Raw genomic sequence first — 27,457 nt, forward strand, 5'->3', positions numbered from 1 at the left:
ATCCTCCTTTGTACTTGTGCATTATATTTATTTGGCTATCAAAATAATAATAATAATACTAATAATAAATCAATGTAAACCCACCCTTGAGGCTGTTCAAGTGGCAAGGGTTTGGAGTGAGAATGTGGGAGGTTCCAAGTTCAAGTCCCTAGCAGAGAGAAAAAGAAAGTAGTTTCTTTCTAATTAAAAAAAATTCTAAAGTCTCCAACCTCAGGGAGGGTTTCATCTTTATTGTTGAAACAAACAAGAAGAAAAGTTATCATCCATTTTAAGCACTATTTGACTAGAGGTAGGCATGGTACTTGTAAGGAGGGGTTCTGGTTATTAAAGAGTAGATTTGATTTTGATTATGATCTTGAAAAGTTGAGCTATTAGTGCTCCTCATATTGCTTGATAGAAATTTCAACTTTGTATAATAGAAATTACCGACATGGTTTATCTCTAGGCAATTTCTGGTTCCATATCCGACACCAAGATGAGTGATCCTGAATTCAAGGAGGAAAAATCTGAGATCTACAGCAATAACATGACAGAAGCTATGGGGGCTGGTAAGCTCATCATGCCCAGTTTAAGCTTGAGTAAGATTAGGAGGAATTGGGGTAGAAGAAATGTATCCTTCATATTTTGAAGCATGTTTTTATCTGGATTTTTGTAATTTAAACATAAAGAAGTAATCCACCAAAAAAAACTATGAGAGAGAGCGAGGGCGACCCTGCGAGCGAAGGGGGAGAAGGGGAAAGCCGGGCGGAGAATCGAGGGAAGAGGAAGAGAAATAGCTTCGTGGTGGAATCAAAGGAGTTTGAAGTAGTAACTGAGGAGAAAAATGGTAAGAGCTTTGCCATTATCTCGGAGAGCAAGGGAGGGGTAGTATCTTGGGTCCGGCTAGGGTCGGCGAGTGTGGGCCTACTCATAGAAGGGTTGACCCAGTGCATGAAGGACGGAAAAGATGGCAGATGGGAGAAGAGCTGGAAGGAAAAAGGGAGGGTCTACTCCTTGGTAAGAGAGGTTAACAGGGCCGGGAGTTTCATCCGCCTAGGGGTGACGGACCAGGAAAAGAGGAGATTTGGCATTTGTATACCAAAAGGGAGAGGGGAAAAGGGAGGATGGGTGTCTTTGGTGGAGTCCCTCTTGTGGGCTGGATTTCGGCGCGAGGAAAAGGCAGTGGAACAAGGGCCAGGGGAGTCAGGCAGGTCATATGCAGAGGTGGCCAGGGGATCTGGGTTAAGGGATTCCGCAAGGGCTAGAGTAGAGCTGAAGGAGGAGGATATACGGAGCAACGTGAACAGGCTGAAGCATTGTCTGATAGGTAAATGGAACCCTAATTCGGCTTGCGAAGAAGATCTAGCGAGGTTGGGGTGGACAGCGGCAAGAGCGTGGAGATTGAAAGGAAAGCTAGGGCTGGCCAGATTGGGAAAGGGCTGTGCTCTGCTAGAATTCGAGACGGTGGAAGAAGCTAAGTGGGTTCTTGCCGCGGGGGAGAGATCAGTGGGAGGGCTCCATTTGGGCTTGGAGATGTGGAGTCCGAGATTTGGATGCACTGCAGAGGATGAAGAGAGGAAAGATGCGTGGGTAAGGATCCTGGGGCTTCCAATCTCGCTGTGGGTGCCGTCGATCCTGAGGAAAGTGGGGGACGAGTGCGGCGGCTTCGTAGGTATTGATCCTCTAACGGAGAGGAAAGAGGACTTGGAATGGGCAAGGATTAAGGTAAAGATGAACGGAGTTTCCTTGCCGAGTTCGTTGGAGATTGGGGTGGAAGGGGAGATGTACGTCGTATCCCTGTGGTGGGAGATTCCGCCGGCATTAAGGAGAAAACAGGGGGATGGGCGTGAGGATGCTGGACGGCAGAAAGGGAAGGTCAGGGACGATGGCTATCCACGCGCGGGATGGTGCGTGGGAGAGAAGCTGGGCGCTGGAACCAAGGAGCAGCGTCGGTCAGAGGAAGTGACGGGAGAGCAGGTGGGAGGGGAGGGGGGGGAAGTGTTTGAAAAATGGGCCCATGTCGGGCGGGTGGCCCGACAGAGCTCTGGTCCAGCGGGTGATGGGTCAAGCTCCTCTGGATCGGGGCTTGGCCTCGTGGGCTTGAAGCGGGACTGCGGGCCAGTGTTCCAAGGCCCATCTCTGTCAAAAGGGGATGGAATGGAAGCAGGTGGGTTAGAGTGTGGGCCGGCTGAGGGTCGAGCCCCCGAAGGAATGGAGTTCCTGCCCCATGGGCCTGCTGTTCCGGCTGGGGGTTTTTTGGGCCAAAGGCAAGCTAAGTTCATGGGCATAGGCCCTGAAGAAGATTTGGGCCTAAAAATGGAATGGGAATTTATCAAGTGTCGCGAGAAGGAGAGCTATGGAACGCAGATGCCGGCTCTCCAGTGTCCCATGGCAGAGAGAGAGATCGTGGAGGAAGCTCTCAGGTATGGGTCCTCTTCAAATCTTAGGGTTGGGGATTCCTCTCCCTCTTCTTCTTCTCTTTTTGGTCGGACTCCGGCGAGGGAGTATTGCGACCTTTCTGGGGATTTAAGGGTGAGCCGCCAGCAAGAAAACAATATAGAAGATGCAGCTTCAGGGGGGGAGCCAGCGCGAAAAGAGGGCTGTTGGGACTTGGTTGCGATTAATGGCGGTGCTTTAGAGGTCCAAAACCTGGATTGGGCTCCAGATGTGTCTGGATCCCAGGTCCTAAGGAGTGAGAAGGAGACTAATTGGGAAGAAAGCAGCTTGGCTAAGTTTAGCAAGCTGTTGGGATTTTCAATAGAGGGACTGGAGAGGGAGATTCTGGATTTCTTGTCTAAAATAAGGAAAAGACGGGAAAGGGTTCATAGCAAGGGATTATTGGAGAAAACAAAATTTGAGAGGGAGCTCAAAAGGTTAGAATGCTCAGTCAAATACAAGGGGAAGGAAAAGAAGAATAATTTCATGAAAGATAGAGGGGGCCAATTGCTGTTGGGTTAATGAACCTCAAGCTGATGAGCTGGAATGTGAGGGGTGCAAATGACGTAAATAAAAGAAGGATTATTAAGTCTGTAATTAGAAAACAGAGGGTGGATTTGGTGTGTATCCAGGAGACAAAAATTCAGTTAATGACTGATGGGGTGGCGAAAAGCTTAGGGGTGGGGAGATTCTTAGACTGGAGATCTATTGAAGCTGCTGGTGCAGCTGGAGGTGTATTGATTTGTTGGGACAAAAGGTCTCTGGAATTGTTGGAGTGGGAGGAGGGCCTTTTCTCAGCTTCTTGTAAAGTTAGAACTGTGGAAAATGGGGCAATCTGGGTGTTCACGGGTGTGTATGGCCCCTTCACCAAAGAGGATAGGGAATGTTTCTGGAATGAGCTCGGAGCAGTGAGAGGGCTTTGGGGTGATCCATGGTGTGTTGGGGGTGACTTTAATGTTATTCTTGCGCAAGGAGAAAGAAGCAGGCAAGGGAGGGTGACCTCATCTATGAGGAGGTTTGCTCAGGTTATGGATGACCTTGAGCTTATTGATCTTCCCCTTCAAGGGGGAATTTTCACGTGGAGTGGGGGGCTGCATAATCAAGCCTGGGCAAGGCTTGACAGATTTCTGGTTTCTTCCAGTTGGCTTGACCAGTTCAACAATGTGACTCAGAAGAGGTTATCTCGGCCTATATCAGACCATTTTCCAATCACAATCGAGGGGGGTGGCAAAAGAAGAGGCCCCTCACCTTTCAGGTTCGAGAACATGTGGCTAAAAGTGGAAGGCTTTAAAGATCTATTGAGAAGTTGGTGGCAGGGGATGTCGGTTAGTGGTAGGGCTAGCTATAAATTGGCAACAAAGCTGAAGGGAATTAAACAAAAGCTAAAAATTTGGAACAAGGAGGTGTTTGGGAATTTGGAGAGTAATAAACTGGCTGCCTTGCAGCAAGTGGACTTTTGGGACCAAGTGGAAAGTGAGAGGAGGTTGTCAGAGGAGGAATTTTCTAGAAAGAAAGAAGCAAAAGAAGGATATGCCAAGTGGGTCAAGCTGGAAGAGACTCACTGGCGACAGCTTTCTAGGGAGCTGTGGCTAAGAGAAGGGGACAAAAATACGGGGTACTTTCATAGAATGGCAAACGCGCACCGAAGAAGGAATACAATGGAAAGAGTAAAAATCAGGGGGGCATGGCTGTCAGAGGAGAATGCAATTAGGACCGGAATAGTAGACGCCTTTCATCGGTTATTAACGGAAGACTCGGAGTGGAAGGCAGATATAGGGGGTTTAAATCTGAATTAGATTAGCCAACAAGAGGTGGACATCTTGGAGCTGCCATTCATGGAAGAGGAAGTCCACTCGGCTCTAATGGACATGAATGGGGACAAGGCTCCAGGTCCGGATGGCTTTACGGGAGCTTTTTGGCAATTCAGCTGGGAGTTTGTGAAGGAGGAGGTGTTGGAGATGTTCAAGGAATTCCATGAACATAATACCTTTCTCAAGAGTCTCAATGCCACGTTCTTGGTGCTGATCCCCAAAAAAGGAGGAGCGGAGGAGCTGGGGGACTTCAGGCCGATCAGTCTTTTGGGCGGATTATACAAACTATTGGCTAAGGTGTTGGCCAATAGGGTTAAAAAGGTGATGGATAGAGTGATTTCCTATGACCAGAATGCGTTTGTAAGGGGAAGGCAGATTTTGGACGCGTCTCTAATCGCAAATGAGGTGATTGACTCATGGAAAAAAGAAGGAAAGAAGGGCCTAATCTGCAAACTAGATATTGAAAAGGCGTACGATAGCGTCAATTGGCAGTTTTTGATGAGGGTTATGGAGAAAATGGGCTTTGGGACTAAGTGGAGGGAGTGGATATGGAGCTGCATATCGACTGCCAAGTTCTCAGTTTTAATAAATGGGGAGCCAGCTGGTTTCTTCCCTAGCTCCAAGGGACTTCGGCAAGGCGACCCCCTATCTCCATATTTGTTTATCATGGGAATGGAGGTGCTGAGCGGTCTGATTCGAAGGGCTGTGGAAGGGGGCTGCATCACTGGATGTAGAATCCAGAAGGGTAGGGGGCAGGCTGTTAGCATCTCTCACCTTCTCTTTGCGGATGATGCCATAGTGTTTTGCGAGGCTAAGAAAGAAGATATGACCTGTTTGAGTTGGACCTTATGCTGGTTTGAAGCTGCTTCAGGGCTGAGGATTAACTTGGCCAAAAGCGAAATTATTCCGGTGGGGGAGGTGGAGGAGATCCTGGAGATGGCTGTGGAATTGGGATGCAAGGTAGGGCAGCTGCCTTCAACCTATCTAGGGCTGCCCCTGGGTGCGCCAAATAAAGCTAGCTACATGTGGGATGGGGTGGAAGAACGGATGAGGTGGAAACTAGCCCTTTGGAAGCGGCAATATCTCTCTAAGGGTGGTAGAATCACCCTCATTAAGAGTACACTGGCTAGCATGCCATTATACCAGTTGTCCCTATTCCGTATGCCTAAGGTAGTGGCGAGAAGGCTAGAAAAATTGCAAAGAGACTTCTTGTGGGGAGGGGGAAGTTTGGAGAGGAAAGCTCACCTTGTTATTTGGGAGAGGGTGTGTGTGAGCAAAGAGAAGGGGGGGCTTGGCTTGAGGAAACTAGTCTTCTTGAACAAAGCCCTCCTTGGAAAATGGGTATGGAGGTTTGCTCATGCCAAGGAGGAGATGTGGAAACGTGTTCTTGTGGCAAAGTATGGGCAAGAGGAATTTGGGTGGAGAACTAAAAAAGCAAATGGGGCGTTTGATGTTGGGCTATGGAAGGAGATTATGAAAGAAGCAGATTGGTGTTGGAACAATATGGTTTTTAAGGTTGGAAAAGGCACCAAAATCAGGTTTTGGAAGGACACTTGGTGTGGGGATGTGGGGCTGGCCAGGAGATTCCCTAATCTCTTTAATGTGGCTGCACAAAAAAGTGCCACTGTGGGGGAGTTATGGGACCAGTCTGCTGGCCAAGGAGGCTGGAACCTTAGGTTTATTAGAAGCTTCAATGATTGGGAGCTGACCCTGGTTGACGAATTGCTACAAATCCTAAGGAGTCAAAGAATTTCCGTGGAGGAAGACTTGGCCGTATGGAAGGGGGGGGAAAAATGGGAAGTATGAAGTAAAGGATGCGTATGGGCTGGTGATCAGTCATAGTACCCCTATGTTTCCCAAAAAAGGAGTTTGGGTGGAGAACGTTCCTTCCAAGTTAGCGTTTTTTGCATGGGAAGCTACTTGGGGAGGGTCCTTACTATTGATAGGCTTCAAAAGAGAGGATGGCAGATGCCTAACCGGTGTTACCTTTGTGGTAGTGAGGAGGAAAATGTAAATCATCTTCTTATTCAGTGTACAGTGGCTGGTGTGTTGTGGGGGATGGTTCTTAGCCTGTTTGGAGCCCAGTGGGTCTTTCCAGAAACTGTAAAGGAGGTGATTATCAGCTGGAAGGGTTCTTTTGTGGGCAAAAAGAGGAAGAGAATTTGGAGATCCATACCGTTATTTATTTTTTGGACGGTGTGGAAAGAAAGGAATAGATTAGCATTTAGGGGGGGGGGGGAGCTAGCTATACAGAAAATTAAATACTCTTTTGTTTGTAATTTGTGGGGGTGGGCAAAGTTGTATAATGGTGCGGAGTCCCGCTCCCTTATAGGTTTCCTGGAGTGGCTAGCCTCCAGTTGAGGGCTGGTGGGTTTTTTGTTTGTTTTTTGGTACTTTGGTGTGAGGTCGTCGTCGCCTCGTATACTCCCTGTGTACCTTGCGGCGTTTGCCTTTGATAATATATTTGTGTTTACGTATCAAAAAAAAAGAAGTAATCCACCAGTTTGTTTAGGACAATAAAACAAACCTAACTGTGACATGTGACACACTGCAGTTGTCATCTGCTTTTCTTGATAGTTCATGCTGGCTCTTTTAAAACAATATGATTATCTGATTGGTGCACACTGTATTCAATGGCCAACTTATAGATTTTCTTAGAATTTTGATGGATTCAACTTAATGGGAATGCTCTTTAAAAGTTTCCTTTTTTGTCTTGCTTTGTGTTCATGCATATGGTTTTAGCTATCCATTTCATTCTTATGTTCTGATGCAGTATTGACTTATAGGCATGAGCTAGGAATGAATTACGACTTCATTCGTCCAGACTTGATTGTGGGGTCTTGCCTACAGGTGATACCATTTCTACTCTTTAATTAGGAGAAATTTTTTTCCTTTCTAAGAAGATCATTTGATTTTTGTTTTTCCTCCAAATGGCAGAGTCCAGAAGATGTTGACAAGCTTCGGAGTATTGGGGTGAAAACCATTTTTTGCTTACAACAAGATTCAGATCTTGAGTATCCTAAACAATTTTATTGTTAGAGTTTCATTTGGACTATCTATTATATATTTAGCTTTTGATCACTTGGGTTAAGACAACTACTGACAAAATTGTCTGAGTGAGGAAGTACACTGTTAATTCCTTGACTTGTATGTCCAGATATTTTGGAGTTGATATCAATGCCATAAGAGAATATGCCAGGACATTTGATGACATTCAACACTTGCGAGCTGAAATAAGGTTAGTCATGAATCATGACAAAATAGTGACTTTTTGATCATATTTTGGCTTTCTACTCTCAAAGTGCTGTAACTTTGTTAATCCTCACTGAAAAGTGAGATAGTTGTTAAGATTTAATGCTTTGTAGACTCAACATAATTTCTGCCTGGCCAATTATGTGTTATATATTAAATACATAATCATCTCAATGTGAATGTCGTGACATTCAACTCCTTCTCTTTGGTTCATCTGTATTTTAGTGCAATAGAGGACATGGCTTTTAAATTAAGTTGCCCTTTGTCCGGTACAAAATTTGCTTTATTGGATCACTGAACTGTCTCTAGTTGAGTTTTTTAGTTCAATATTATTACTATACTGAAGAACTCCAAAGGTGAGAAAAGCATATGGGAAGATCATTAGATGACTTGGTTTTTACTCATGTTAAAGGGTTGTTGATTTTGTCTGCACTACAGTTCCACATATAGTGCACATTATCACTTTGTACAGCAGACTGATGTATAACCTAGCAGGGACTGTGATGCATTTGATTTACGGTTGCAACTTCCAGCTGTGGTGAGCAAATTATACAAGGCAATAAATCGAAATGGAGGTGTGACTTATATACACTGCACAGCTGGACTTGGGAGAGCTCCTGCCGTGGCGGTATGCTTCTCCATTTTGTCTCAGAAATATGAATTAATTCTGCCTAAGGCTTTCAGCTAAGAAATATGAATTGTAATTAAATGGCACACTTCTACGGAATCATCATACTTTAGAGGAATCATGAAATAGCTATTCTTCCCTTTTGCATGTCTTCTTATTTATGGTTACATCTTCATTTCATAGCATGTTGTTGATTGTTTGACATTGATTATGTCTCATATTCTCTTTATAATATATATATCAGAAATAAACTAATTCATTACAAATAAGGGACGAGAAATCTTTCCCGAATTTACAAAAGCTGATAAAAAAGGAGAGCGAACTTCTTGAAAAGGAACAAGAGGATACATCTCAAGAATATAATATGAACTTGTACAAGTTAGAGCAACTTAACCCTCCCTGAGGTGGCAAAAAATCCCCTACAAAATGAAGCCTGAATTTATTTTCAGTTGCTTTTGGTTTTCATACCTTCTGGATCCCTATGATTGTGCATGTTTTAGATAAGATCAGGCTAAACCCCTAAATCTAACTTAGCTTGGGTTTCTTTTGTTTTGTTTTTTGTTTTTATTCTTCTTAGAAGATATCATGTTTCAAGTCAGAATACTGGTCAATTCTTCTAAATTTCTTAAACTAAAGTTACATCATGTTTCTTTCTCCTATTTAACAAATTTTAGGGTATAACTAATAAACTTATTGGTAAATTGCATTTGCATTTATCTTTTAAAGGATTGCTTAGAAAATATAAATCATCTTTTCCATTCAATGCTCTGCAGTTTTAAATATCTTTGCAAGAATTCAAATGATGACATATCTCTAAGAGATTAATTACCTATCAAAAATAAAATAAAAAATAAAAAATCTCTAAGAAATTACTAAGATCCATTGAAAAGAAGAAAATTCATCTTGTATTTTTCAGTATATTCCGAATGAAATTACAAGGGTATTTATAAGCCTATAACAGTAAAAGAAAAGGGAATAAATAAAAAATATTTCCAAAATCTCTCCTACTATATTTCATATAATCCCTTCAATAATGTTTCCTGTAAATTCTCCTATAATCTCTCCTACAATTGCTCTTATAATCTTGACACTCCCCTTCAAGCTGGAGAGTACAGCTTAACAACTGACAACTTGTCACATATAGTTGTGAAGGGCTTCTTTTGAAAGGACTTTTGTGAATATGTCTACTAGTTGGTTCTTTGATGATACAATAGAGAAACAATTTTATTTGATTCCATTTTGAGTGAATGAAGTGACAATTCATCTCATATATGTTTTGTCATTTAATAAAAAACATGATTACTGGCAAAGTGGCAATATGAATGGCTACTTGATTTTGTTGCAATACAGAGGAATTGGATCTAATACTGATAAGCCAATTTCTTGTAGAGGAGTTTTCTACCAATTCAACTCACATACTGTATTTGCCATTGTGTGATATTCTGCCTTTGCACTAAAACAAGCCACAACTAATTGTTTCTTGCTCCTCCAAGTTATGAGATTACCTCTAAGAAAAATATAGTAACCTGTTGTTGATTTTCTATAATGAGGGGATTCTGCTCAATTAGTGTCAGTGTATCCTTCAATGTAATAAATTAGTTGACAATGATGATTGCATAAGAGATATCTAGCGGAATAATGGTTATATAAATCAACTTTTCCACTAGTCTCCTAAAAAACCTGGGATGATCCACTAACTCACCATCATTCATCAACTTTTGATGGTTTCCATAGGCATAGTGACAGGTTTTGCACCAAGATAATTTGTATCCGTCAAAATATCAAAACTGTATTTCCTTTAAGACAAACAAATACCTTTCTTTGATTTTGCAATTTAAATACCCAGAAAATAACGACACTCTCTGAGATCTTGAGTGTGAGAACCGATACTAAAGTAATGAATCAAAGTCTCAAGTCCCTTATGGTCAGTACCAATAATAACTATATCATCTACATATAGAATGAGGATTACAATGCCATGATATGTTCTTTTGAAAAACATGAGTGATTAGCTTAAGTTCTGATCATGCCATGAGATAATACCACTTAAACTATGTATGAGAGGTTGTTTGAGTCCATAAATAGACCCCTTTAGTTGATAAACACACTCCTCCTTGGACTCAGACCTTGGCGATTGAACCATAAACATTGTTTCATTTAAGTCACCATGAAAAAGGGCATTGTTTACATCAAGTTGGCAAAGAGGCTAGTCTAGATTTACTGCCGTAGATACAATAACTTGTGTATAGTTTAGTTTGTGTTATTTATGCACAGGCAACGAGGAAATGACTGGTCACTTGCTTTTGCATTGTTCCAAAGTAAGTATGTTGTGCTAGCTGATATTTTTCTCTCTTTGGAGTGGTTTGACTGATGCACTCTTCAATTGAAAGGAACTTTTTAGGTTCACATGACTCTTTCGTGAGGAAGAAATAGAAAAAAAACTAGGAGAGCCGCTCTCTTGTGCTTGTTTCGGACTCTTTGGAAGTAAAGGAACCAAAGGTCTTTTAATGATGTGGGGTAGCCGGACCAAACAATCAAATCTGATTTTATGAATTGGGTTAGGGTGTACATAGAGCAAGGAGAGGGATTTTTTTATTTATGTCCTTCTCGCCTACACTAGGCGTCTACTGTATACATCATGTTGCACTTTGTCTTAGGCACTTTTAATATACTTTCTCATTTGCCTATTAAAAAAAAATAGTTCAGTTTGGCCATAGGAGAAAAAGTCTTAGTATTATTCAAGGTTGTAAGCCTGAGTGAATTCTCCAGCCACCAAATGAGCTTTCAATCTATCAATTATACCATCAGGGTTGTTCTTTATGGTAAAAAGGCCTAATGAAAACCAACAATTAGAGCATCATTAAGTTTAGGAACAAGATCCCATGTATGATTGCGCTCTAAAGCATGCATTTCCTCTTCCATTGCTCTCCTCTAGCCAGGATGAGAAAGAGCTTAATGCTAAGACATGGGAAGAGTAATAGAGAAAGCATTAAAAAAAGGGGGACAAGTGATCCGAAGAAGCAAAATTAGAAATAGGATATTTAGCACATGTGCTTGTACCTTTATTAATAGCAATAGCCAATAAGGAGATCAGAAGCAGGATTTAGAGATACCAAATTGCTGGAGGTTTTTTTTTTTTGGATACGTAAACCAAATATGTATTAAAAAAGAGGCCAATAGCCACACAACATACAGGAGATATACAAGGCAGCTATAGCCTCTCAACAAAAAACAAAAGAGACCAAGAAGACCTCACCCCCCCTAAGTGGATGCTAGTCACTCTAGAAAGCCTAGAAGGGAGAGGGAGTCATCTCCAATATCCAATCTAGACCAACCCCACAAATTACAAACAAAAAAATTCTTTAGCTTCTGAATATCAAAGTTTTTAAAGGCGAAAGCGTAAGGCGAGGCGTTGAGGCGTAAGCTTTTTGAGCCTCACATTATATAATTAATTAATATTTTAAAATACATAAAATAAAATAGCATAAATAAAAACATGAAAACAATTCATTAGAATCATAAAAAAAAACATACTAGTTCCCTACTTTCACAAAAAACCATAACAAATTCATAAAATAGATTATAGATTCAACTATACTAATAGTTTCAAACTTTAACAAAAAGCCATAACTAAGTCATGAAATAGAAAATAGAGTCAACCATAATAATAGTTCTAAACTTTTACAAAAAATCCATAACTAAGTCATGAAATAACAACTAGAGTAAATTGTTTCAACTTAAATCCTCCTCTCCAAGGTCATCATCATCCTCATCCAATGTATCAATAGTAGGAAAATGTCCACTATCATGTATCCCCATTTCATCTAAATCTTCATCTTCATCAATTAGTGTCAAATTCAATTCCTTCTCTTTGCCTTTGCCTCCACTTGTATCTAGCATAAAGTATTAATTATGTGTAAATATTAAAAGTTTTTTTTATTAAATTTAATCAAATTTATGATTTCAATTTTTGAGTACTTACTTGGTACTTCATTATGTTTCATTTTGTAGGAATGTGAAGAAACCATATGATCCGATGATGCTTGCGTCTCTTGGGAGTTGGATGACACAACTCTAATGGCATCAACATTGAATAATTCATTATCTTGAAGCCAACAAAGATCAAGGGGGAGGAGGGGATCTTCTTTCTCCGCAATCCATTCATCATCGGAATCAATCTCCTCTACCAAGATTGGATCAACATTTTGTTTCCTTTGTAGACCTCGCTCTCTCAATCTAGTGTTGTACCTTACATACACTAGAGCATTCAACCTTTGATGTTCAAGTCTATTTTTTTTTTTTTGTATGGATCTACAAATAATAAAAGAAACAATTTTATGTGTTAAAATGAAATAAAGTTCTCTAACATTGAAATAGAAATATATGTATAAAAATTTACAAAAATAGAAGTATTACCGATTCAAATGTGCTCCAATTTCTTTCACATCCCGAAGCACTACAAGTAAGGCTAAGGACTCGAATAGCAAACTTTTGCAACTCCGGTGTTGAACCCCCAAAACGCATCCACCAACTTGTAGGACTTCTTAATGTTCGAGAATCAATTGCAATATGACTCCCAAATTCACCCATTGCTTGGTCATATGAGTCCAACTGAATGTCAACTTTTAAACGTTCTTGATAATCCAACATCCTATCTATGCATTCAAATAATCCCTTCCTCACCTCATCAACATTAGAGAACTTATCTCCATACCGCAATTGAGGATTAAGATAATAGCCTGCTGCATGTAAAGGTCGATGAAGTTGCAGAGTCCATCTTGCATCAATTTTTCTCCAAATTGGGCCATATTTTCTCTCCATGCCCCGACAATTAAATGCAATCTTCTCCTTAGCTGAATCCATCAACTCATAAATATAACCCATGGCTGGTCTTTCCTCTGAATCAACCTCTCTCAAGACACTAACTAATGGAACAGTGGTCTTTATGCAAAAAGCAACATGAGGCCAAAAATTTGGATGAAACAACACTGTACTTCGAGTTTTCACACCTTCTACCTTTTTAGCCCATGTGCTTGAACACCATTTTTCTGAGGAGAACATTGCTATAAGAGCTTGCTTTTGCTTATAAAGACTTTGGAGAGTAAGAAATGCAGTAGCAAACCGTGTAATTGCTGGACGAATAAGTTCATGATTTTTTGTAAATGTTCTCATCAAGCTAAGAACCCAAGTATGCCCATATATAAACTTCACAACTTGCCTAGCTCGAGAAAGTGTAGTAGCATGAACATTTAGCTTACCAATATCCTCCAACATCAAATCAATGCAATGAGCAGCACAAGGAGTCCACCACAATCTATTCCTTTTTTCCATAAGCCTCATTCCAGCATTCACATAATTAGAGGCATTATCAGTGATGACTTGCACAACATTCTCCTCTCCAATTTCTTCAACCACCTCATCAAGATATTTGAACATCAATTCCCCATTTTTTATTATATCAGAAGCATCAATTGATTTCATAAACCAAGTGCCAGCAGGACTATTCACCAAAAAATTGATAAGACACCTACTTTTTCCATATGTCCAACCATCTGACATAATTGAACATCCATATTGTTTCCAAGCTTTTTTGTGATCTTCCATAATGATACTTAGGTCATTCACCTCTTCTTTAAGAATCCATGTCCTCAATTCGTGCATAGATGGAGGCTTAAACCCGGGCCCAAAGTTTGCAACAACATCTATCATAGGAAACCAATAAGGATCATTCACAGTGTTGAATGGGAGACCTTTTGAATGCATAAACCTACCAATTTTTCTACACACTTCCTTCCTTTCTTCTTGCTTCCACTTTGAATTCAAAGTACTTTGTCTAGGTTGTGAAGTGGTAAATTTATCCATGGGTCCCTTAGGAATAGGTTCCCCACTCCCACTTACACTCCCACTCCCACTCCCTAATGTCCCTATTGTTTTAGACAAGCCACTTTCATGCATTGAAGTTGGACCCATACCAATTTCTTGGAGCAATTCATTTCTCTTCGTTTTTTGATCCTTAAAATTAGCCAATGCCTCTTTACATTCCAATCTAGCATCTTCACTAACTTTGTTGCATGGTTTCATACCATGATGAGTTCCGGCTAAGTGATGCTTTAGTCTATTCACCCCTCCCGTACATCTTTGATTGCAAAATTTACATCTTAAATATTGCTCTCCAGAAACTTCAATCACATACTTCCACACAAAATCCTTTCTTGAATTTTTCGAATTGGAGGAACTCATTCTAAAAAAAATCACCAATAATAATATTCAAATTTCCATATAACAATATAATTGACTAAAAAATAATAACAAAGCACAATTGAAAGAAATTTAAAAATGAAATACAAAATTTAATTGGTTTAAATTAAAAAAAAACCAATTTTTTTTAAAGGAGTTTAAAAATTATACACATAAATTTTAATTGGAATTTAATAATGAAATAAAGAAAATTGAGGTGAGAATTAAAATTAAACAAGAAATAAAAAATTCAAAATTCACAAATAATTATCTTTTATATAATTTTAATTATATTTGTTTGTTGATACTATAAGCAAACATATAAAAAACTTCAAAAAAAAATCTTATTAACAAAAGGCACATCTGATTTGATAATTTAAAAAAAAAAAAAAAAAAAAAAAAAAAAAAGATGAAAAGCCTAATGGGAGAGAGAGAAAAGTGTGGACTGGAGGTGTGGGCTGTAGACTGCCGAGAGAGAGCATAAATAGATATACAGCACATTTGATTTGATAAAAAAAAAAAAAAAAATTTGGATGAAGAGCCGACGCCCGTGTGGATTGCAGAGAGAGAAACGAAGAGGGAGAAACCATGGAAGAGGGAGTTCGCAACATACCTGGAGATGGAGATGAACGAGAGGGTTGCCGCCGGAGAAGATGCACTGCGATTGGTCGTCGCCGAGGGTGAGCACTCCGTCGCCGCTTGAGTAGTTGGAGGTAGGGTTTCGTTTTGGGTTTGTTTTCAGTCGGGACTGGGGTTTTAGGGATTACTTAGGGTTTTTTTTTTAAAATCTCTGTTCATTGCCACATCAGATCCGACGAAGTGTACGCCTTCTTCTTGGAGCGTGAAAGGCGCGATCAAAGTGCGCCTCAATCACGCCTCACCGGAAAAGCGTACGCCTTTCAGGTGTTTCGTTTTATTTTTAACGCCTCAACGCGTTTTCGCTGCGCCTCGCCTCAAGGCGCGCCCCACAAACGCCTTTAAAAACATTGCTGAATATGTAGCACACCCCCTTTAAAGGCTAATTTATTCCTCTCTTTCCAAACCGTCCAAAAGATACATAACGGGATGGACTTCCAAATCTTTTTCCTTTTTTTTCCCACGAAAGAACCTCTCCAACTAAATAAGACCTCCTTTACAGTTTTTGGAAAGACCCACTTAACACCTACAAGCCCAAGGACTAACTCCCAAAGGGCTCTAACCACTATACAGTGAATAAGGACATGATTTACAGATTCTTCTGTACAACCACACAAAAAACAGCAATTAGGGAATTGCCATCCTTTTCTTTGAAGTCTGTCAAGCGTTAACACCTTCCCCCACGTAGCCTCCCACGCAAAGAAAGCGACTTTGGTAGGAACACTATCCACCCAAATGCATTTTTCCGGAAAAACGGTGTCAATGGGATTGACTAAACAGCTGTACGCTTTCTTGACTTTAAATTGACCGTTTTTTCCTCCCTTCCAAGAGACTGAATCTTCCTCCAAAGATGGCCTAGGCCCTCTCAGCTTAAGGAGCAGATCTCCTACCATGCCCACCTCCCAGTCATTAAAATTCCTCAAAAATCTTAGATTCCACCCTCCTTGCTTAGAATTCTTATCCCACATCTCCTCCACCGTAGCATTCCTGTTGGCAGCCAAGGCAAAGAGGTGCGGGAAAGATTGGGACAGCGCTGTACCCGCACACCACACATCAGTCCAGAATCTGATTTTAGTGCCCTTCCCCACCATAAACTCTAAATTATCCCAGCACGAATCAGTTTCCTTCATGATCTCCTTCCACACCCCTACTCCAAACGCCCCATTAGGCTTTTTAGACCTCCATCCATAATCTTCTTGCCCAAACTTTGCGAAAATCACCTGCTTCCAGAGATTCTCTCTATCACAGGCAAACCTCCATATCCATTTACCAAGCAAAGCTTTGTTCAGGAGGCCCAGCTTCCTCAAACCAAGCCCACCCCTCCCTTTGTCCCCACACACTATCTCCCATTTCACTAAGTGAACTTTCCTCTCCATATTTCCCCCTCCCCATAGGAAGTCTCTTTGCAATTTTTCTAGCCTTCTAACAACGATCTTAGGCATCCGGAAAAGAGACATTTGATAAATGGGTATACTGGCCAGGGTGCTTTTAATAAGAGTGATTCTACCACCTTTGGAGATAAATTGCCTTTTCCATAGCGCAAGTCTTCTCCTCACTCTTTCTTCCACCCCATCCCACACCGAAGAGGCCTTGTTAGGAGCCCCTAAAGGTAGGCCCAAATACTGGGACGGAAAAGATCCCACCCGACACCCTATCTCCACTGCCAACTCCTCAATATCATCCACCTCACCCACCGGGATGATTTCACTTTTGCCCAAATTAATCTTTAGCCCCGAAGCAGCTTCAAACCAGAAGAGGATCCAACTTAAATGACTTAGATGCTCTTTATTAGCCTCACAGAAAATGATTGTATCATCAGCAAAGAATAAGTGAGAGATGTTCAAAGCAGTCCTTCTGCCCTCCCGAATGCTACACCCTGATAGGAATCCCCCTTCAACAGCTCTCCTAATAAGGGTACCCAACACTTCCATTCCCATGACAAAGAGGTAAGGAGATAGAGGATCTCCTTGGCGAAGCCCCTTAGTACTCGGGAAAAAACCAGCAGGAACCCCATTCACTAGGACAGAAAATTTTGCTGAAGATATGCAACTCCACATCCAACCCAGCCATTTTGGCCCAAAGCCCATTTTTTGGAGAACCTTCATTAAGAACTGCCAATTCAAGCTATCATAAGCTTTCTCAACGTCCAATTTGCAAATGACCCCCTTCTTTTTTCTTTTTTGCCACGAGTCTATCACCTCATTTGCAATTAGGGAGGCATCAAGAATCTGTCTGCCCATCACAAAAGCATTTTGAGCAGGGGAAACCACTTTCCCAATCACTTTTTTCAGCCTATTAGCAAGGACTTTAGCCAGTAATTTATACAACCCCCCCAAGAGACTAATAGGTCTAAAGTCCCAATATCTTCAGCCCCACCTTTCTTAGGGATCAGGACCAAGAATGTATTATTTAGGCTCTTGAGAAAAGTGTTCTGCTCATGGAACTCCTTAAACATTGCCAAAATCTCCTTTTTAACAAAACCCCAGCAACTTTGCCAAAAGGCTACTGTAAAACCATCCGGCCCCGGGGCTTTATCCCCATTCATCTCCATCAATGCTGAATGAACCTCCGCCTCAGAGAAAGGAGATTCCAGATTTTCTGCTTCTTGGTGGCTGATCTGGTCTAAACTCAGCCTCCCAATGTCAGCCTGCCAACCCGAATCTTTTGAAAGCATCTGCTGGTAGGCATTTGCCACTCCTTCCCTCACCTCCTGCTCCTCAGAAAGACACACCCCATCAATCTTAATTCTGTCCAAATAATTATTTCTGTGATTTCCATTTGCCATACGGTGGAAATAGCCCGTATTTCTGTCCCATTCCCTTAGCCAAATCTTCCTTGATAATTGTCTCCAATGAGTTTCTTCCAAAAGCACCCATTTTTTATAATTTTCCTTGGCCTCCTTTTTTAATTCTGTTTCCTCCACTGACAGAATTCTTTCACTTTCCACAAGGTCCCAGAATTCCACTTGTTGCAAAGCTGCCGCTTTATTACACCCCGGATTCCCGAACACCTCCTTGTTCCAAACTTTTAATTTCTGTTTAATTTCCTTCATCTTAGTAACCAATCTAAAACTAGCGCTGCCTCTCACCTCAATCTCCCACCACCAACTTCAAATCAAATCTTGGAAGCCCTCAACCTTAAGCCACATGTTCTCAAATCTAAAGGGAGAGGGACCTCTTCTCAGACCCGTACCTCAGAGCTTCCTCAACTAGCGTCGAGTCTATCGCCGAGTGCAAGATCTTCATATTTCACTTCCTCAAGTCCTCTGTCTCCCAGTATTTGAGAATTTCTTCCTCCGTGTTGCTCTCGCTATTGGAAAATGGAGGGGCCGGCGAACACACCTTCATCTAATGGCCTTTGTTAGTGTCTGGGAGCAGTGGCTTGCTTGGGCTGTCATCCAGATCCATTCCCCCGTCGCACAATGGGCTCTCCTCCTCAGCGGTCCACCATTTTTTCGACGGCCCAGCCTCAGGCCCAGCTACTTCTCCCATCACTTCTTTTAGCTTTAAGTTTAGGCCCACTGTTGCCCTTTGAGCGTAAAGCCCACCCCCCCTCTTTTTTCCTTTTAAGCCCAAATCTGGGCCTAACGAATAAGGCCCAAGATCCACAACATCCATGGTTGGACGGGCCCCCGATCCGCCTTGAGCCCGTTTGGCAAGCTCCCAGCCCAACCCTCCCTCCTGAACCCCCATCCTTTCTTTTGGCAGGAGCAGCGCCTCGAGCCGTGTGTTTTCCAACTCCTTCTCCACTCGCGTGTCAGCGCGTGAAACACCATCACCCCTAACCTCTCCTCTTGTTCTCACTGTCGCTTCACGCCTGTTTTCCTGAGCCTTTCTCAAAGCCGGTTTCAGCTCCCACCAGAGGACAAGAGAGTACACCTTCTCCTCAACTGCAATCTCCAACACACTTGGCAAGTCTTCCCCATCTGTTCTGATCAAGATCCGAGCCCATTGAATCTCCTGCAGCTTTTCCGTCCGAGGGTCCATTGCTATAAATCCGCCACACTCCTCCCCCACTCTTCTCAAAATGGTCGGGTTCCATAGCGATAATGGTAACCCTACAATCTTGACCCAAACTTCATTTGTAATTTCCCCCTCTTCCGAACAACTGTTCCTAGGGTTCCATCTCTCTAATCCCAAATGAATCCCACCAAACGATCTTTTCCCAGAGGACATTACCCAAATAGCTTCACCCAAAAGCTCGAACTCCAGCAGAAGCCTGTTCTTTTCCAGCCTTGCCAGCCCTAGGTTGCCTTTCAGCCCCCAAACTTTTGCCAGTGTTCGCCCCAAAGTTTCCAGGTCCTCTCCTCCTGCTGAGCTAGGGTCCCAACTCCCGATAATGCAGTGATCCAATTTTCGCAAATTGTTTTGGATTTCCTCCTTTCTTACCTCCATTCTAACTAAATTTCTATCTCTATTCTTCTGTCTCTTCACCACTTCCGCGTACGATATTTCCAAACCAAGTTTCCCCCCACCCCACTCTGATTGCTTGTGCTCCTTTCTCCCACTGAAACCTCCCATTTGTTGTAGTTTCTCCGCCATGGTCACCCATCCCCCCTTTTCTCCCCTACCTTTCGGGATAATAATACTATGCCGCTTCTTCTCCAGATCGACCACCCCCAGCCTGAGAAAAAACCCCGCTTTGTTCTCGCCACGCACCAGGGAGTAGGATCTCCCATTTTCTTTCCAATCCCTTTCCCAATTTCCCCCTTTCCCATCCTTAATACAATGGTCTAGACTCTCCAATAGAAACCCTAGACTCGCCGATCCCAATCTAACCCAAGAAGAGATCCCTTTCTTTTTCTCCCAGATCGCAACTTGGATTTTTCCCCTTTTCTCTTCTAAATCGATCTCGAAAGTCTTGGATTCCACGACGAAACTGTTCCTCTCCCTTTTCCTTCGCTTCGTCGCACTCTCGTCTCCCTCATCACCTCCGCTCTCTCGCTCTCTCTCTCGCTCGCTTTCTCCCATTTTTACCAATTGCTGGAGGTGATAAGGAGCACTTGTTGCTTCTAGAGAAGGATGTTGTTGAATGCTAACATAAAACTTCTCATAAGAAGGAATATTGAGAATTGGTGCAAAGTTAATTGGTTCCGCAATAAGAAACTCATACAATTCACTTCCTGGCTTAGAATAATGTGGTACATCCTTTAAAAGAGATAACATCAACAAAAACAACGGTTTTCGTAAAATAAGACTACAGGATCAATACTTTTTGAATTCAAGAATAACCAAGAAATATGCATTTGTGGGCTCAAGGATCAAGTTTGTAATGATTTGAGCTCAAATTATGTAGAAAATAGACACTCCCAAAAACTTTTAAAGGAAGAGGGGAAGGTTCTTTGTCGCAAAATAACATCTGAAAAAGGGACTTACCATGAAGAACTTGAGAGGACATTCCATTTAGTAAAAAAAGCCACCATAAGAACAACATCTTCACAAAAGAATTTTGGCACATTCATTTGAAGCATTAGTGTATGAGCAATACAGGAATAGGACTATTCTTTCTTTCAAAATTTTCATTTTGTTGATGTATATCAACTTGTAATTTTTGGTGAATAATAACCTTTGACTCAAGGAAGTGCTAACAGTGAGAATGTTTGTATTCAAGGGCGTTGTCAGTTCTGAGAATTTTTAACTTAACATTGAACTGATTGGTAATTTCAACATCAAAAGATTGAAAAAAATCAAATACTTGTGTTCTATCCTTGAGAACATACAACCAAGTCATACAAGAAAAATCATCTATAAATGAAAGGAAATATTAACAACCAAATAAGCTAATAGTTCTCACTAGAGCCCAAATATCAAAGTGGATTAACTTAAAAGGATGCAAACATGGCTTCTCTAAGTGAAGTTTAGCCCTGTGATGTTTATTGAGCTCATAGGTTTCACATTAAAGTGTGTAAAGGAAGGTAAATTGGGAACTAATTGATGGGGATTGTATAAGAATAGTGACCTAGATGAAACTACCATTGGTATGGGGAGATAATAGTTATGGAGAGTTGAGGACTTGTGCAATGATTAGTAGTGGTAGAGTCCATCCTTTTCAAATCTCCGCCAATCATCCTTTTCGTCTTTAGATCCTAAAAGATACAATATGAAAGATAACATGTGACTAAATAGTTTAAGTGAGAAATAAGCTTGCAAACAAATAATAAGTTGAAAGGGAAATTAGGGATGTATATAATAGACAAAATTGTAAAATCAAACATACTAACTATTCCAATCCTATGAATAGGAGATCTAAAACCATTCGCAATGTTACAATGGCTAGAGATGAAGGAAGAGAAAGATTGGGAAGAAGAAAGGAATTACTTGTCATATGATTAGATGCACTAGAATCGATAATCCAAGGAACAATGTTTGATAATATGATCAGATGCACTAGAATCGATAATCCAAGGAGCAATGTTTGAGGAATGAAGACAAGTACTACTTGAAGTACCGATTGTGGCATGGATGGAAGAGTGGAAAGCTTGACAAGAGAATCATATTCTGATTTTGAATGCAACTTATTCTTCAATAATAGTAGCAAGTATCTTTGCCTTAATGGTAGCTTGGTTAGCTCATCTAGTGCATTGTCATGCCTGTTGTTGCTCATCTCTCAGCATATGAATTTTGAAACATCTATTGATCAATGCTAAAAGGTTAAAAATATTTTGTACCGATGTTTAATTGCAACATGGTAACATTTGCCTTTTCTTAAAAGTAAGAAAAGGAAAGGAATGATCAAAATATTCATCTGGTAGGTAGGTGAAAAATTGTATGATCTTTTGAAGATGGTGATAGATAAGACTTAGTTTGAATCAAGGTCTTCGCAATAAATTACGATGATCACTTAATTTTGAGAAGACTTGGGGACATATTTAAGTACTCAATTAAACCTTCATTTTAGACAATAAGTTGTTAGGTGTTCTAATTTGAATCTAGATGGAACTTAGACAATGGCTTTCTATTAGGTGGTATGTAAAAATTATTAAATGAAAGAGAGAAGACAAAGAAAACAAAAGAGGTGGTAAAGCTCATTGTAATGATCCATTCCCAACTGTGTAGATATATCTGCTCTGGGTCCAAAGGAGTCCTCACGGCTTTAAAATACATCTACAATGTTAAGAGGAGCCCATGCATAAATAGCACCAATAACTTTTTCCCCTATCTGATATGTGATATCACACTCACTCCGTACTCCTCTATTGATGAGTCCAAGCAGAAAATTAGGTCCTATTTGTTCATATGGTTCAAGTCCACACTTCCCACCCCCACATAAAGGAAAAAAAAAATAAAGTTAAAATTTTAGCTTATCAATCCATTCCATATACGATGAAGAAGATCGAAGCTCAAGCTTGTTATAACTGCATAGAGTAGAAATTTCTTGCTCGTGTGGAAATGATTTTTTATCCACCTGTGAAATGTAGAATGCTATGGTGAAAGTGTCTTTTATTTTTTATTTTTTATTTTTTATTTTTTCCATTTGTGAAATGTGGGATGGATATGCAAGAGAAAAAAAAGAAAATAAACAAGGATGTATGTGATTGTCAATTGCCAGATTCCTATCTTAATGCTGACAAAAAAACTATGAAAGCTAGTTAGGTGGATTCACATGGTATTTTATACTCTGTCTTGCACTTGTATTCATACTGGTATATTGATCTGCCTCTTTGTAATGTACTGAAGTTCATTGTGAATTACAGTTGGCATACATGTTCTGGGTTCAGGGCTATAAACTTAATGAAGCTCACAGTTTACTTATGGTAATTCTGCATTTTTTTGTTATTGTTAAACAGTTCTCCACTTACTTTTCAAATTGAACTTGATAATTATGCATGAAACACTGATCAAGAATTTAAGCAACCCCCCCTTTCTTTTCTTGCAGAGCAAGCGCTCGAGCTTCCCAAAGCTGGATGCTATCAAAAGTGCTACTGCTGATATAGTGGGTGATTTTTCCTTTCTTAAATAATATCATAGGCAATTATTAAGAAGCCTGGAACTATGGTTTCTTTTTCACATGCCTAAATTTTTTTCTTTGCTAGTCTTCTCCTTGAACACCTACAATAAGATGGTTTATTTAAGGTGTTCTTCTTCTCCTTCTTTGGATGGCAGTTGCTTCTTGCAAAAGTATTTCCAGCTCTCAATCTTGTAGAAATGTTTCTTGCTCTCAATCCTTCCCATGTTATAGATTCCTATTTGATAGTTTCTCAATGATTCAAGGAGATATCTAAGTTAACAGGAAGAAACAATTGGTTTTTCTTTTCCCCCATCAATTCTTCTTCCTCTTTGGATGTCAGTTGCTTGTTGCAGAAATGTTTGAGCTCTCAATTCCTTCCCGTATTATATTTCTACTTTCTGCCACTTTGATAGCTTCTTAATCATTAGTGGAGATATCTAAGTTAACAGGAAGGTACAATTGGCTTTTCTTCCCCCCATCATTTCCAGGATGCTCTAGTTATTTATCCTTTGGCATTCTAGTATCTTCTTCCTCAGAGTAGCATGTAGATTCCTTCCATTTACTTTATACCCAGGAAAAGGGATGAACAGTTTTCAGAGTTGAAAGGTTCAGTGAAATGGGAACCTTTGTAAGATTTTTAAGGCAATTGGAGTAGCACCTTGTATCACATAAGCACTTCCCATGCTATATCAAGCTAACCAAACATGGCCTTAGGCTACGTTTGATTGGATAGATAAGATTGGACATGATATGTATATCCTAAGATATCATATCCTATCGGATACGAAATGCATATCTTAGGATATGATTTCCAATGGGATATGATATCCTTAAATATTAAATCACATGGACATGATATCCTAAGGTAATATCTTAGGATAGGATAAGTGATGGAATAACTTATCTCATTGCCAACTAAACATGGAATAAAATATGTTAATATGTTATCCCCTCTCTTATCCTATCTCATACTATACCCCTCCAACCAAACATGACCTTAGGGTTTAGTAAATTGTTCAAAAGTGTGTCATAAATTTAGTTCCTGTTTCTACATTATGATATTCACCAATATTTACATTTATGGCGAGGGTTGAGTCAAGACTGTTGGGGAAGAAAAAAAATGAGAGAATGGCAGAGCATGATACAGATGTAAAGGCTTAGGTTGTTCTTTATGACCTGGATTTTAGCATATCATTGAATATTTGCAAAAGTGACCAAGTATGGATGAAAACCGCCTGTCAATCTGGCTAGTTATAAAACTAAAGAATGATGAAGCTTTATCCATACTTGTTCCTTTTCAATTACAATAGTCATGATGCAATTCTTTTTCTGATTTCTCCTTTTTTGCTTGGTTTATTATCCTTTTATTTAAAGCTTACAGACCTCAAAAAGCAGCCTGTTACTTTGAAATGGAAGGATAACAGTTGCACCACAGTAGAAATTTCTGGTCTTGATATTGGATGGGGCCAGGTAATATCTTCTATATATATTCAGCTTCTTGAGATTTAAGAATAAACTTTGATGATTGATATCACATGTAAAATATGGTAGTCAGTTGGCTCTGTTTGGTCCTAAGTGTAGACAACAAAATAACCTTGCAGCTTCTGTCCACAATATCTAAAATAATTTCTCATCCGCATGAAACATCGAGGTTCTTTTGATAATGATCGAGTGACATTGCTTCTTCGGCCTGAACCAAGGAATCCCTTAGATATGATGCAAGATGGATCTTCTAGTTAGATCAGTTAAGATATGTGATAGGTTGAATGTTGGTCTTATATGAAATCAGTATGCATTAGTTGGTGCTTTCCCATTAAGAATACCTGGTGCATCATTTCTGGGAAAGCAGTGAAGCTGCCCTGTTTAAAATACAAAATTGTGATTTTCATTCACCAGTCTCATTGATTGGCCAGGCAAAATGATCTTAGTATTGCAAACTAGATACATGGCATGCAATGACTAGCTCCATGGAGTTCAAAATAGGAACACAACACCTGTTTTTGGATTCTTTATATGAATCCTGCTCCATCATTGCTATTGAAATTTGGCATATAAGCCAGAAAAAAATAGTAATGATACACCCTGTAAAACAATAATTTGAATCTGAATGTAGTGAAACTGCTGATTACCTAAAATAACATTGTTATAGTTCATCTGGCTGGGTATCCGCTTCCATGTATTGAGCAAAAGATCTCATCTTTTATCACTTGATTCTAGGATTGGAAATTTTTTCTCACTTGATTCCAGGATTGGAAATTTTTTCCATCTAGTAGTTTGACTTATCAAACTTTTTGCAAAGAGAGATGTTTGTTTTCTTGGACCCTGATTTTTTCTTAGGGAAGTCCAATAAATTAGAACAGTATGAGGATATGTCCATAGTTCAAGTGACAAGGGCTTGGATCTCCATGTGGGAGGTTCTAGGTTTGAGTCCCAATAGGGAAAAAGAACCCCTTTATTGCAATTATTCATTATTGTGCACGTTTAAAACTCTCATGTGATGTCATCTCCATTTCTGACCCATCTAGCTATGCTGTCTTGTGACTCTTTTCCAGAGAATGCCTTTGAGATTTGACAAGGAACAGGATCTGTGGATTCTTGAGAGAGAATTGCCAGTAAGTGTATTTTATTGTTCTAAAATTGTCCACCATGTTATTCATTTTTGTGTCTCACTAGGTGTAAAAGTCTTCAGTCCTAACATTTTACATTTATGCTCTGTTGCTTCAAATTTCCACTGCTGATTCTGGGCTCTGTTTGGATCATGGAACATCTGAGGAAAAGAAATTGACGAAAAGTGGGAAGGGAACAAGCAGTAAAGAAAAATAAAAGATAAATTTAAAGCTGAATAAAATTTTCCTTTCATGGTTCTCCAAATTTATTCCCCTTCTGCATAAGTGGAAAATTCGAAAATAAGTATTTCAATCATTTCATTACATTTTATTTTCTTCATGTATTTCATGACAAACCATATAAGGTAAATTTAAGTTCCCTTTCTATTAGTTTTCCTTCCCCTGCTACTTCCTGAGGTCCAAATGGAATACTAATGTTAGAGATCATAAAGTCAATGTCTCTGCATCCGGATTAGCATTTGTAGGATTATGCTATGAATTATGTTGGATAGTTTTTACCACATGGGCACAATATTTAAGCTTTCAACATATAACTTCCTTTTTCTCACTGAGAATTTTATTTTTAAGCAATCATTTTCTCAAAAATTAGCCAGCATTCCTACTTTGAAATATTCATGCAGCAACATAGAATGTTTACGCATCATGCTGTTTGAAAGCCAAAGGAGACCATGATTCTAATTCTTGTTATTAACAGGAGGGACACTACGAGTACAAGTACATTGTTGATGGCGAATGGACGTGTAACGAAGATGAGCATGTTAGAGCCCCCAACAACGATGGCCATGTCAACAATTATGTTCATGTAACATCCAATTATCTCACATAAAAGTTCATCAATGGCTACTCTCTGCAACCTTTTCATTCTCTTCCCTCTTTCTGCAGGTCTTCGACAGTGATCCACATGGTGTCAGTGCAGTCCTTCGAAAGAGGCTGACTGGTGATGATGATCCGACTCTTTCAAGGGATGAACGACTCAAAATAAGACGGATTCTCGAAGCTTGTTCGGATGATGATGATGCTTGAATTCAGAAAGCAACACCTAAGGAAAACAGCATTAAAGTTGTTGTATAGTTCATGAGTACCAAATCCATGACCATACAACTTTCGCCAGTCTCTCATTTCCAGCTTACTTTAATGGGGGCAGATCTTTGGAGGGAATACACTACATAAAGAAACCACAAAAAGCCAAAGAGTTGCATGAATGAATTATAGCCTTATGGGGATGAATGAATAATCATGTCAGGTTATTCAACATATTCGAAACCGGCATATATAGAATTCAAGTAACGGTAAGTCGTTGGAAATTGTTTATAGAAAATAGAATTCAAATTCTTGTAGGTGGTTGCTAGGCAGGCGCGTTGCAGTGGCCCAAGCTTTACTGGCCGTGACAACCCAGCTTTGGCCTCCATTTTCAAACGGCTCGTTCCTTTCAGCTTCTGAGAATGGCACTTTTTCCAACGTGTCGTATAAGATACAGTGACCAAATCTTAAATATGATTCTAATAGTTATTTCACCGACAGTTTATTTTCAAGTCAAACTATTTGAAATTAATTAATCAACTAAGAAGCACCAAGACAAAACAATTTATTCCAAAAGCCGAAGCCAAATCCATCCGAGTCTAGTTGAAATGTCAAATATACCCTTCTTAAAATGATTTTATTCCTTTATTTGCTTTGTAAAACATTTTTATTGTTTATGTTACACTAAAGAAAGAAAATTACGTGAAAAAGTTGAAACTTGAGTCAAATAATTGTTCTTTCCTCTCTTTGGTCATTGAAAAAATGATAAGAAAATTGAAAATAAAATTTGAGTTTCGTGGTTATTGCTTTGGCATTCAAATCTTTGAAATTTGATTCAAATGTTTGTACTAATGCAGATTTTTGCCGTATGAGTTATGATTAAA

The 27,457-nt window shown here is 40.0% G+C and overlaps 1 protein-coding gene across 1 annotated transcript; it reads left to right on the forward strand.

The window, feature by feature from the left end:
• Nucleotides 1–417: 417 nt before the first annotated feature.
• LOC117929157 (phosphoglucan phosphatase DSP4, amyloplastic-like) lies at nucleotides 418–26,890 on the forward strand. The gene is made up of 11 exons (XM_034849378.1): nucleotides 418–548; nucleotides 7,000–7,076; nucleotides 7,164–7,240; nucleotides 7,384–7,464; nucleotides 7,974–8,106; nucleotides 22,673–22,732; nucleotides 22,855–22,911; nucleotides 24,301–24,396; nucleotides 25,479–25,538; nucleotides 26,248–26,355; nucleotides 26,436–26,890. The coding sequence occupies exons 1-11, from the start codon at nucleotides 476–478 to the stop codon at nucleotides 26,574–26,576; spliced, it is 963 nt and encodes a 320-aa protein (XP_034705269.1). The 5' UTR covers nucleotides 418–475; the 3' UTR covers nucleotides 26,577–26,890.
• Nucleotides 26,891–27,457: the final 567 nt, after the last annotated feature.

Source organism: Vitis riparia, chromosome 13 (genome assembly GCF_004353265.1).
Source record: "Vitis riparia cultivar Riparia Gloire de Montpellier isolate 1030 chromosome 13, EGFV_Vit.rip_1.0, whole genome shotgun sequence".
NCBI classification, from domain to species: Eukaryota; Viridiplantae; Streptophyta; class Magnoliopsida; order Vitales; family Vitaceae; genus Vitis; species Vitis riparia.